Source organism: Vicia villosa, unplaced genomic scaffold (genome assembly GCF_029867415.1).
Source record: "Vicia villosa cultivar HV-30 ecotype Madison, WI unplaced genomic scaffold, Vvil1.0 ctg.001079F_1_1, whole genome shotgun sequence".
Taxonomy (NCBI): Eukaryota; Viridiplantae; Streptophyta; class Magnoliopsida; order Fabales; family Fabaceae; genus Vicia; species Vicia villosa.
Genome location: NW_026705472.1, coordinates 590609 through 602585, shown reverse-complemented (window position 1 = coordinate 602585; position 11977 = coordinate 590609). Strand labels below are relative to the sequence as shown.

The window sequence follows — 11977 nt, the reverse complement described above, 5'->3', positions numbered from 1 at the left end:
GATGAATTGACATTATAAAAATATATTAAACAATAAGATCATGTATTTTCTCAAATTAAATTAAAAATTTTAAATTACTTATAATATATTTGTATTGAATGATAATATAAAATTTACTGTAAAAATAAAATATGTTTTCAAAATATTAACGAAGATTAATTTTCACTTTATTTTCTCAAATTAAATTAATTAGTAAAAAAATTCAGTAAGAATGAAAGTATGACGAGAAAAACATTTTATTAATATACAAAATTAAAAAAATAAAAAATAAAATGAAAACAACCAAACTAGAACCTGCTTTGGATCAAACCCAAATCAACAAAATCTACTCGATCGTAACAGCGTCCGATTCATCACCGCCGACTCGTATTACTCCGACACCGGCGAACACCACACACGGCGGAGAACAACCTCAGTTAACCACCGATATAAAATTCACCGATGGAACAACTCCAAACACTGCCACCGCCTTCTCACCTCTCTCATTCCGCACTTTCCTTCCTCGACCACAAGCTTCACACCGCAACTGTCCTCGCTGAATCTCCCAATTTCGTCGCCGAGCTTCAAACTCAGTGTTCCGAGTTGGATCGGGCTCTTTCCGAGTTGACTCGGAGACTCGGAGCAGGTCTTGCAGCATATGCGTCGTTTTCCGGAGAAATTCATAGTCTCTTTGATGGTGTTAACTCTAAATTGAATGAATTAGCGGCTACGTGCTCCTCCGGCATTGTGACAGGTTTGATTCGTGATTTGATTGATGATTTTTTGATTTAGGGTTTTTCGGTTTTTGAGAAATTGTTTTTTATTTTGTTGAGTGAAGATGAGGGAAGAGCCGAGGAAGAGGGTAAAGGGGGGAAAGGTTTCAGAGAAGAACTTGCGACTTTGGCAAAGGAAGTGGCTAGGTTGGAAACAGTTCGTGTTTATGCAGGTTAGTTTTATTTCTATTGCTTGAATTGGTTTTTAAATGTGCAAATTGATGAACATTGTGGAAAGAATTGTAATTTGATGTTTTTAAATCGTCTAAATCAAAGAACATTTTACCTATGAAGTATGGACTCTGGAAACATGACACGAACACAGATACAATGACACCGATATTAATTTGAAAAAATGAATAACTTATATTTAATCACAATTGTTGGTGTCGGTTTTGGATACCGACATTGACAAGAACAAACCGTTTTTGAGAGGTGTTGGTGCTACCAGAATTTTACAGGAAAATGCAAGATGAAGTTTTTACAATTCATGTTTGGAGTGATTGTTATCTATGAAGCTCATAGGATGCACCGCACACATAATTGACACAAGCACATCGGTAATAATTTGAGAAAATAGAAGTAACTCAACGCAAGCATATATCTCACCACATATGTTGGTACCGGTGTGTGAGACTCTGATACTGGCCACATTTTCAATTCTGGGTGCTACATAGATTCTTATGATATGCTTCTTTTTTTATTTTTAACTATGGTTATTGTCTTTGGTATGATTTTTATGGTGTTGCCCTTTAATGTTAATGTTACTTTTATTTTCTTATAGATATGGCATAAAAGCTTGATATATTCATTGTTATTGGAACATTTTGGGAAGAATGAGAGATGATGTTTTTCTTGAAAGTTACAATGATTTTAGTGATGTGTTTGTTGTGATTATCAAGAAAAGTATTGCTTTTCAGTGATGGTTACTATACTGTCTTTGGTTTGATTTCTTAGGTATTACCTTTTAGCTTCTTAAAAGTCCTTTGTGTGTCTTCCAGAGACAGCACTGAAGCTTGATACTTTGGTTGGTGATATCGAAGATGCTGTATCGTATACCATGAGCAAAAACATAAGGAAACATTCTTCTGACGAGAATTCAGGAGTAGGCATCCTTTCATAATGTAATCTGAAGATATTGGGAATTAATGCATTACTATATTGCTTAATGTATCTTCAAATGTTGCAGGATATGCGTCTGTTTGCTATTAAAACACTTAAAACGACAGAAGAAATTTTGACTTCAATTACAAAGATGCACCCTCAATGGAGGCATATTGTATCAGCAGTTGACCATAGAGTAGATCGAGCTCTAGCTATTTTACGACCTCAGGCAATTGCTGATCATCGGGCACTTCTAGCTCTGCTTGGATGGCCTCCAGCTCTGTCTGCATTAACTTCCTCGCACTCAGATGCAAGGAACGCAAATCAAGTCTCGAATCCTCTACAAAGTATGCAAGCCGATCATAAGCTCAAGTATTCAGAAAATTTTCTTGCTTTGTGCAACCTACAGGAGTTGCAAAGGAAAAGGAAATCTAGACAACTTGTGGGCCACGATAGGGAGGTTGCGCTACGACAACCTCTATGGGCAATTGAAGAGCTTGTGAATCCCCTATCGTTGGCTTCCCAAAAGCATTTTTCCAAATGGGTTGATAAACCAGAATTTATTTTTACCCTTGTATTTAAAATCACAAGGGATTATGTTGACTCTGTGGATGAAATGTTGCAGCCATTGGTTGATGAAGCTAAGGTAGTTGGATATAGTTGCCGAGAAGAATGGATCTCAGCAATGGTAACCTCTTTATCCACATACTTGGCAAAGGAAGTTTTCCCTAGTTACATTACTCAACTAGATGAAGAGAGTGTTACAGGTGTTCAGTCATCCGCTAAAATATCATGGCTGCACCTCATTGACTTGATGATAGCTTTTGACAAAAAGATTATATCTATGGTAGAACATTCTGGGATTTTGTTATCTTTAGATGATGATATCTTGCGGAGAATTTCTTCTCTATCTGTTTTTTGTGATCGTCCAGACTGGCTTGATCTGTGGGCAGAAATAGAGCTAGGTGATGCCCTAGATAAACTGAAACCAGAGACCGAAAACGAGAGTAATTGGAAAAAGAAAATTGAAAGTGCAGTTCTTTCAACAGGTACCAATGATCATAAGTCTCCTCTGGTTTCCAGTGCCTTTGTTCGCCGTCTAGCATCTGTTGTTGAACGTTGTCGGTCTTTGCCTACTGTTACTTTGAGGTCAAAATTTCTCAGATTAGTTGGTGTGCCAATTATAAGAAAGTTTTTTGATTCCGTACTTATCCGCTGCCAAGAAGCTGAAGGGTTGACTGCCTTAACTGACAACGATGCTTTAGTTAAAGTTGCAGTTTCCATCAATGCTGCTCATTACTTTGAATCTGTTTTAAAGGAATGGTCTGAGGATGTATTTTTCCTTGAGATGGGAGTGAATGAAGACGACAACGGAGAATTACGAAGTAACACTAATAGGGATAGTGAAGGGTTACCAGAGAGTTCCAATAGAATTATCTTCGACGATGAGATAAAAAAGATGGAAGAGTTTAGAACAGAGTGGGTTGAAAAGATAGCTGTAGTTATTTTAAGAGGATTTGATGCACGTTCTCGAGAATATCTGAAGAACAAAAAGCAATGGCAAAAGAGCGAAGAAGGATGGACAGTGTCAAAGACTCTAATAGAGGCCTTGGATCATCTGCAAGGTAAAATGTCTGTGGTAGAAGAAGGTTTAAACAGTAGGGATTTTGTGGCGGTTTGGAGGAGTTTGGCAGCAGGAATAGATCGGTTAATTTTTAACGGTATTCTCCTTAGCAATGCGAAATTTCATAATGGCGGAGTTGAAAGATTTGGTAGCGACTTGGATGTTTTATTTGGGGTATTTGGGGCATGGTGTTTGAGGCCAGAAGGGTTTTTTCCGAAGTCAAATGAAGGTCTTAAGTTGTTGAAGATGGACGAAAAGAGAGTGCAAGAATGTATGACAGGGGGGAAGAGATGGTTGAAAGATAATGGGATTCGACATTTAAGTGCATCCGAAGCAGAAAAGATTTTGAAGAACAGAGTATTCACAAGTTAAAGCTTTTAACTTACCGGGCCAAGTCATTTAAGTGTACGTGTATCTGAGGCAGAAAAGCTTTTGAAGAACAGAGTATTCACAAGTTGAAGCTTTAAGCTTATTGGGCTAAGGAATTTAAGTGTATCTGAAGCAGAAAAGATTTTGAAGAAGAGAGAATTTAGCAGTTGAAGCTTTTGGCTTACTGTTTTTTGCACATGCATAGTAGAGATGGCATAAAGAAGTGTTAAGTTTAGAGGATGTGCATTCAATTTTGCAAATTTGGTTTTAAAATTTATTATTCTTTTAGAATATGAGTGGTCATTGCCTTATAGATCAAATACCTCAAATCTGGGTTAAGTTTGTTATTTCTAAATGCCAATTATACTGTAAATTTGCCATGAAGATTGTGGAAAACTATTTTCCTCATCATGTAATTTATCATTTTTTAAACTGAAATTTTAATTTTGAAATCAAAATGGGCCTTGTGAATGAGCAATTCACTTGTTTAATTTCTCATAATTTGGACAGGGCTATTTGTACATTTGGAATATTTTAAGTGAACTTTGAGCTCTTTTCTAACATGTAGTGTATCTGGATTTCAATCTCTGGACGGTACGAAATGGTATTTTTGGATTTTCATAGAATTTGAGAGAATTGCTAAGGGTGCAATGAGCAATCTCCTCGTTTTATCTCTCATTCCATGTTCTATCAAACATATCTGGCAACATGCTCTATGATTGCTAGTCTCTTTTGTTGATTGGGTCTTTCGATTTGGGGAAAGAAACATTCCAAAGATCGTAAGTTACAGAATCAATATGAAATTTTCATGTAGGGAGGGTGACAAAATTGGATGGATTTAGATTGTAAGGGATGAATGCAAAGAATTCCTTACTGATTTATTAGTAATAGGAAATTTCCCATTACACATTGTGGTGCTGAAAATCACTCCTGAGATGCATCTCCGAAATAACCATTAAGAATGTTTTTAAAAATTATCAAAATTAAGTTAAATATGGATAATAAAAACGCGAACGGAATAAAAGTGCAAACGATAATAAATGATAAGCACAACGATAACAAACTATAATATGTAGTTATGAAAATAGTAAAATATTATACAAATATTGTTCGGGAATAAAAAAAACATAGCCTGTTGCATTTGTCCAATCCTCACCATAAAAAAAACATAGCCTGTTGCGTTTGTCCAATCCTCACCCCTCACCCCTGACCCCTCCTCTGCCTCCTGTATCCCACCACAGTCGCTGCCTCACTTACCACCCTTTCCATGATGGCCACCGCCTCAGGTCTGTCCCTCTCAACGATCCCTAAGTCCAGAGCCTCTTGCCCAATCGTCCGTATCCGCTGACAGATCGGCAAGACATCAGTGGCATGTAGGGGTGGCAAAACGGGCCCGGCCGGCGGGACAAGTCCGTTTTGCCCGCACTTTTACGCGGGGCGGGGCAAGGTTTTAGGCCCGCTCCCTTTAATGTGTCCGCCCCGCCCCGTTTTTTTTGCGGGCATTAGCTTTATCATACAATTTTACTATTTTTAGGCCTAAAAGGTTAAATGTCTGCAGGCTTTCCCCGCCCGCCCTCACTTTTTTGCGGGGCGGGACAAGGTTTTAGAGCCGCACAATCAAATATGTCCGCCCCACCTCGTTTTTTCGCGGGCTTTTGCGGGACGGGCCTAAGCGGGGCGGGCATGCCCGTTTGCCACCCCTAGTGGCATGATCATCCTCGACCTGCTGGTTCTCCAAAATCTCCTTATGGGCTGGCCTAGATGGACGTCTAGGAGCATCCGATGTCATGATAGGGTGTGACACTACGTAGAACCATGTCACGTATCCCTCTACACCAATGCCAACTGTTGGATGCCTGCAATGTCCGATAGTCTCGTGGAACCAAATGATGCTCCCAATCATCAAAGATCTCATCGAGATCCCGACGGACAATGGTGTCGGGAGCAGTCTGAGATGAAGATTTGGGTATGATCTGGATATAGTCAAATTGTCACATGTATCGCTGCGACAGATACCTGACCATAGTGTCGGTTCCACATGCCAGCCACCCAGAGTACAAAGAGATGGAGTTGAATGGAATAACCTCTCTGTGATCCTCGAACGGCGTCCATAGGATGTCATCATGAACAGCCTGATCGAGATACATCTGGAACGACAACACAACCCGATTCTCTCTGTGGGGGAGATACATGGAAGCCCTCGACATAACCTCCGTATAGGCAAGATCAAGATCAAAACCAGGAATGTGGTGGAAATTTGTTGAATGATGTTGCAATGAGTTGTTAGGAGTTGCAATGAATGTAGTAAAATTTATGGAAATGAATGAAAATGAAGTTTGAAAGTCTATATTTGGGAGTTAATGAATGGGGTTTTTAGTTTGGGGTTTGAAGAGCAAACATCATACTGAGGGGGTGCCTCTGCGTTAGTTTGATATAATAGCCTAATTCAGAGATGCATCTCCGAAAAGACCAAAATTAAAAAATTGAGTTTATTCGGAGATGCATATTCGAAACACCCCTGATTTTGAAAAAAGAGTGAATTTGGAGATGAATCTCCGAAAACACCTCTAAAAAAACGAAATGTGGTGCGTTCGGAGATGCATCTTCGAATTTCGAGAGTAAAAATGTAATTGCACTAGAGGTGCCTGAGAAGGTATAGAGGTGTAATATATCAGTAATATATCAGTCAGTTTTATTTTTGAAATTGGTCCAAAATGGTCTTATATTTTTTGAAATAGGTCCAAAATGATCTTATATTTTACTAGGCCTAAAACACAAATGGGTTTGTGCAGACAATCCCAAATATCTCACCATTGACGCCTCTCCTACATTTAACTCATACAAATATTGATATATTGTTTGAGGACTACCTAAAGAATTTGGTTCCAGTGGAAATATCAAGTGTTCTAATTGACCGACAATGGATAATTGCATTCGGTTACATCCGATGGTTTTACAAAATGTCACACCCTTAATTGAGCGGGTGTAGGTTGTTGGTCTGGGGTTCGATCGTTGGCGGCAACAAATGTAATATTTTCTTTATAAACATGTATATGGCATCAACTTTTAAAAAAGAAAAAAGAAAAAAAAAAGAAGGCACCTATATATGGGACACGATGTAGACGATATTAGAATGGAACACATGGTGTATTATAATATAAGAGGCATATGAGGTGAAGAATTGTACATCATACTCGGTAGATAGGATATTTGATGTTATTTATTTACTATTTACCAAACGTTTTCATCTCATCTAAATATATAATGACTATTTCATTTCCAATTTATGTTATAAGATAGCTAAATTTTATATTCATTGTTGAGTTATAAGTTATAAATACCTACATTATATGTAATAATATACTTGTGGCATTCTGTGGTGTGTTCGGCAAGATGCTTTTAGTATAGGGTGTTTCGAAAGGATCCGTCCAGATCTACGTTGTTGTTTTCCTCGTAAGTTTCCCTCTGAATTGTTTCATCTGGAACAACTCATACCGAAATAATCCTTCCAGATACATCATAAATATAACACTTTCTAAAACCAATCAAAATTAGCAATGTATAGTTATAAAAATAATAAGACTTTCAACAACATTCAACAATCAATCAAATTTAGCAATACATAGAGATGACTATACTAAATAATACTCACCATGATCCATGGCATCATCAAAGCTATTTGAATCTATTGGACTCTTTGCATTATACATTTTTCTATTATATTCCTTTTTGACATCATTCAAATTATCAAACACATCCATCATATTGAGAAAAAGAAAACTCCTAATCGAATGTTTTTTCCTTGTGACATGTTATCTATTCTATAACTATTTATAGTAGAGAACATTTTAGTTTCAAGTAAATATCTGCAAAATGCATCTTAGTTGCAAGCCATATAATATAGTTAACTCAACCAACTATATTATTTGGAGGCTAACTTCACATGGGAAAAATATTTTTGAAAAAATATATCTTCTCACCAGTAGTAAAGTATCACGATGCATGAACATCATCTATGATATATGATCAGAGTCCGTTAACTAGCTGAGATACATTTATATAGTTCAAGTAATATTATCCTCCTTTTCACATTCCATAAATAAAATTAAATATGTCATCGACTTCGGCAAAATCGAGTCTAAGATAATCCAATTCACAAACCTCTAGTACATTATCATCCGAACCAAAAACACTAGGTTCCTCAGAGATTGGGTTGATAGCATCAAAGTTCACAAAATCTATTACTTTGTAACACCCTCATTTATTAATCATGTTCTAAGTTCTTAATAAGTGTTTTATAATTAGAATGATCACTTGGATTAATAAACCCTAATTTCCATAATTGGAAAGGGATGGCATGTTAGTAAATCCTAAGAAGTGGCGAGGACAAACTTGTAAATTCATGGTTAGCCTATATAAGATTAAATGTGAGAAGAAAGATCATTTATGACATAATTTTTATTGGACGCGTGACTTCACACACAAGAGGGAGGGGGGGGGGGGGGGGGGGGGGGGGGGGGGTTTGAATTGTGTGTTTTAGAAAAACTTTTAAAATTAATTTCAAAGTTTAAAAACATTTTGTAAAAGGTTTTTGAAATAAGCAATGCAAAATAAAAGTTAGGGGAAGAGAGAAGAAACCAAGAATTATACAAGTTTAGTAAAAAAAGACTTAGTCATGTTCCTAAGATTTGAACTTGAGAGAATCCAATAAAACTTAAGAGCTTTTAGTTGGTTAAACTCTCGAACACCCTTATATAAGGAAAATTAAGTTTGTGGCTAACTTCAAATCAAACATTAGACAAGGAGAGAAGTAGTGATTCTTCCTTCCAAATGATGGATTGATGCGATTAGTCTTCTTTCTATAAGAAAATTGGAGCGGTTAGAGTTTAAGCTATAAACCAAGGTTTTACACGGGTTGATCTTGAACTTGGCAGAGCTTTTAACACACCAGGATGAGCTCACCAATCAAACCATTGTTTCATACTAGGCTAACCAAGAGCCTAGGAAATTTTATAATGGGCTGATTTCCAACCTTAATAAGCTTTTAATATCGTGCTGAGCTTGAACCGGATGTAGACTTTTGAACAAAATGAATCTTAGAACCGAATCGACGTCTTAGTAACTAAATCCCCAAAACCAAGATTTTAACGAGTTTAGTTTTGAACACAAATAAATAATATCTCAATGGATGAATTATTCAACCAAGGTAAAAACAAGCTCCCTTGGTGAATTTACAAGTCTACCCTTCCATAATTACAACAACCTCACTTACAAAACAACTTTCTTGAAAGTGCTAGAGCTAAACTTTAGTGAGAGAAAGTAAAAGAATGGAATTTTTTGTGGCCAAAATTGATGAGCCAATCGATTGGGATAATGTTCCAATCGATTGGTTGGCCTAAAAATGATCGATTCATAAGTTTAAAAAGGGAAGAAAAAATACATAGTTGTTGCCTATCATTAATAAGATGTCCTTATCTCTTAGGGCACATTTTTTCACTAACCCAATCGATTTGGTAAGGTGCCAATCTATTGGCAAGAGAAAAAATTTCCCATAGTTTTTCTAATAGCTCCTAACTCATTTGGGATGACTTCAAGGCAGTTTTAAAATGTTTTCTTGAGAAAAATTATTTTAAAAACTTGTTTATATGTGTGTATATGTGATTAGTCGTATACTTTACGAGAAAGCCCTCATGCTTTTACAATGTATATTCACTCATACACATTTGGGCGAGCTTTTACAATGCCAAATGTAAACAAATTGGGAAACATAAACTCAATCATATTTGGATACATAAACTCTTGAACCAGATTTGAAAATATAAATAGTTTTCAGAATGTTAACCTGATTTGGAAACATAAACTAGTATGAATAACATGGAAGAAAGCTTACGAAGAAGAAGAATAAAGATAAAGCGTTAATTGGATTACTTTTTAGTTTGAAGAAGCTTATCACGAGGAGTAGTTCGCTGCATGTGAAAGAGAGAAATGTTAGGGTTTTGTTTTGAGAAAAATGGAAGAAAGCGTATGAATAACATGGAAGAAAGCTTATGAAGAAGAAGAAGAAAGATAAAGTATATGAACTTGATTACTTTTTAGTTATAAGAAGCTTATCAGGACGGGTTCGCTGCATGTAGAATAAAAATGTTATGGTTTTGTTTTGAGGGTGACTGCTATTCTGTGCTAAAGCATGATAACTTTGCTTATATATATGTAACATTTACCATTATAGTTATTAAAAAAAATCGTGATACAATGTAAGTACTATTCACAACAGTTTCTGGTTATAATCGTGGTAATAAGTCTTTCAATTTTAATATATTTATATGATAAGGTCAAACCCTTTTTGTAACAAAAAATGAAAAATTGTTGATGTTGGGAATTGAAGTAAGTAACCTTACATCTACTACAATGGCTGATTTTAAGGACCGTGATTAAATTTCTTTTAATAAAATAAAAAATAATTTAGGCAAGCAAAAATGAGTTATTACTATAGTTGTTTAAACGACTGTAGTAATATGGTATTACCAAAGGTATATTTTGTAGTGGTGTGTTATTACTTGTACATAGCAGCTATCATGTTCTTCATTCAACATGTCCCTAGAAGATGAGTTTAATATACTGTATGTGGTTTGAGTGTTTTATCAATCCCTCATTTAATATATATATATATATATCCTTTCTAATTAAATTATAAATTAATAATATGAAAAATTAACTTATGTTAGAAAACAACTTACATTAATAAATTTTTACGGGCTTTCTTCAGCCCATTATTCGTATCTCGCTCTTTGACTGTTAGAATTTGATTTAATGCTTGTAGATCTTCAATTAAAATATTCTTTTTTACTAGTTTATTGTGCAAAGTGTTATCTTTGTAGAATGAACTATTAAAAAAATGAAGTGTTGATTGAAGAACTACAAACATGAAACCAAATTCCAACAGTCAAAGGGAAAGATACATATAATGGATTGTAGAAAGCTCGAAAAACATTGATTAGTGTAACTTGTTCTTCTAATATAACTTAATTTGTCATATTATTAATTTCTAAATCAGATTGAAAGGTAATATGTTTTTTGACAACTTGGTTAAATAAGCTTTACATTTAAGTTATAATAAACTCAAGTATACATATCATAATGGTTGCTAGTTATAACCGAAGAGAAATATTGTACAAGGAAAATGAAGTTTGTGGTTAAAAATATTGGGGCAGATTGTACAAGGCAATAAAAAATATATAGTCGTTGCTTGCCATTAAGATGTTTTCCTAATCGCTTAGGGAATATTTTTGTACTAACCCGATCAATTGGGTGATGTGCCAATCGATTGGCAAGAGCCAAAATTTCCCATAGTTTTTAGGACAGCTTCCAACTCATCTAGCATGTCTTCAAGGCATTTTTAGAAATATTTTTCTGAGAAAAATAAGTTTAAAAATGTGTTTATATGTGTTTGTGTGTGTGATTAGCTGTATACTTTACGAGAAAGCCCTTATGCTTTACAATGTATATTCACTCAGACGCATTTGGGCGAGCTTTCACATACTTCAAGTCTTGTAAGTTGCTTTACTCTTATAGAAACTTAATCAAGATTTTACTTTGAGATAAGTCTTGAGTTATATTCCATTTTTATGCCATCATCAAAGAATTATTTATATATAGCCCTATTGATTTGGTTGTATCTTTAACCTCTTTATGTTTGACTTTAGTTGTTATCATCAAGGACTAGTTGCCATCATCAAAATCATGTTCTTATTTTTCAAGAGCTTCATTGATCAATGACCTGTAAAACAAGGTTCTACAATTTCATGTCTCCTCACATCAGAATTGAGAGAATTGAAGAGTGAGAAAGAGAGCTAGGGCGAAACTTGATGGGAGGGGGGAGGAAAATCTTGGTTCATCATTGCATGTTGTAGGTTTTTAATTCTTGAGAGTAAAGCAAGCTCAAGATTTATCCTAAGAAGCAAAACATTTCAATATCCTTCCTTTCAAAAGAAATCTAGGATCTAAACTTTAAAGGTGGGTCTCTTATCTTAGGTTTTGATTAGGTTAACACCATTAGAAAATGCATGTTGGGGGGTTTTGGTATGTTTTTTTTTGATGAATCCATGTATTATCATTTATCATGATTTTA

At 35.4% G+C, this 11977-nt stretch overlaps 1 protein-coding gene across 2 annotated transcripts; it reads left to right on the top strand.

Annotated features, from left to right (window-relative positions):
- Positions 1-287: 287 nt before the first annotated feature.
- LOC131633124 (RINT1-like protein MAG2) lies at positions 288-4659 on the top strand. Of its 2 annotated transcripts, XM_058903835.1 has the most exons (4): positions 288-733; positions 818-925; positions 1754-1857; positions 1942-4658. In XM_058903835.1, exons 1-4 carry the CDS (start codon positions 442-444, stop codon positions 3850-3852), a joined length of 2415 nt encoding a protein of 804 aa, XP_058759818.1. In that variant the 5' UTR covers positions 288-441; the 3' UTR covers positions 3853-4658. The 2 variants fall into 2 exon arrangements, with proteins under 2 accessions (XP_058759818.1, XP_058759819.1); XM_058903836.1 differs by lacking the exon at positions 288-733 and having other exon boundaries at positions 820-925; positions 1710-1857; positions 1942-4659.
- Positions 4660-11977: the final 7318 nt, after the last annotated feature.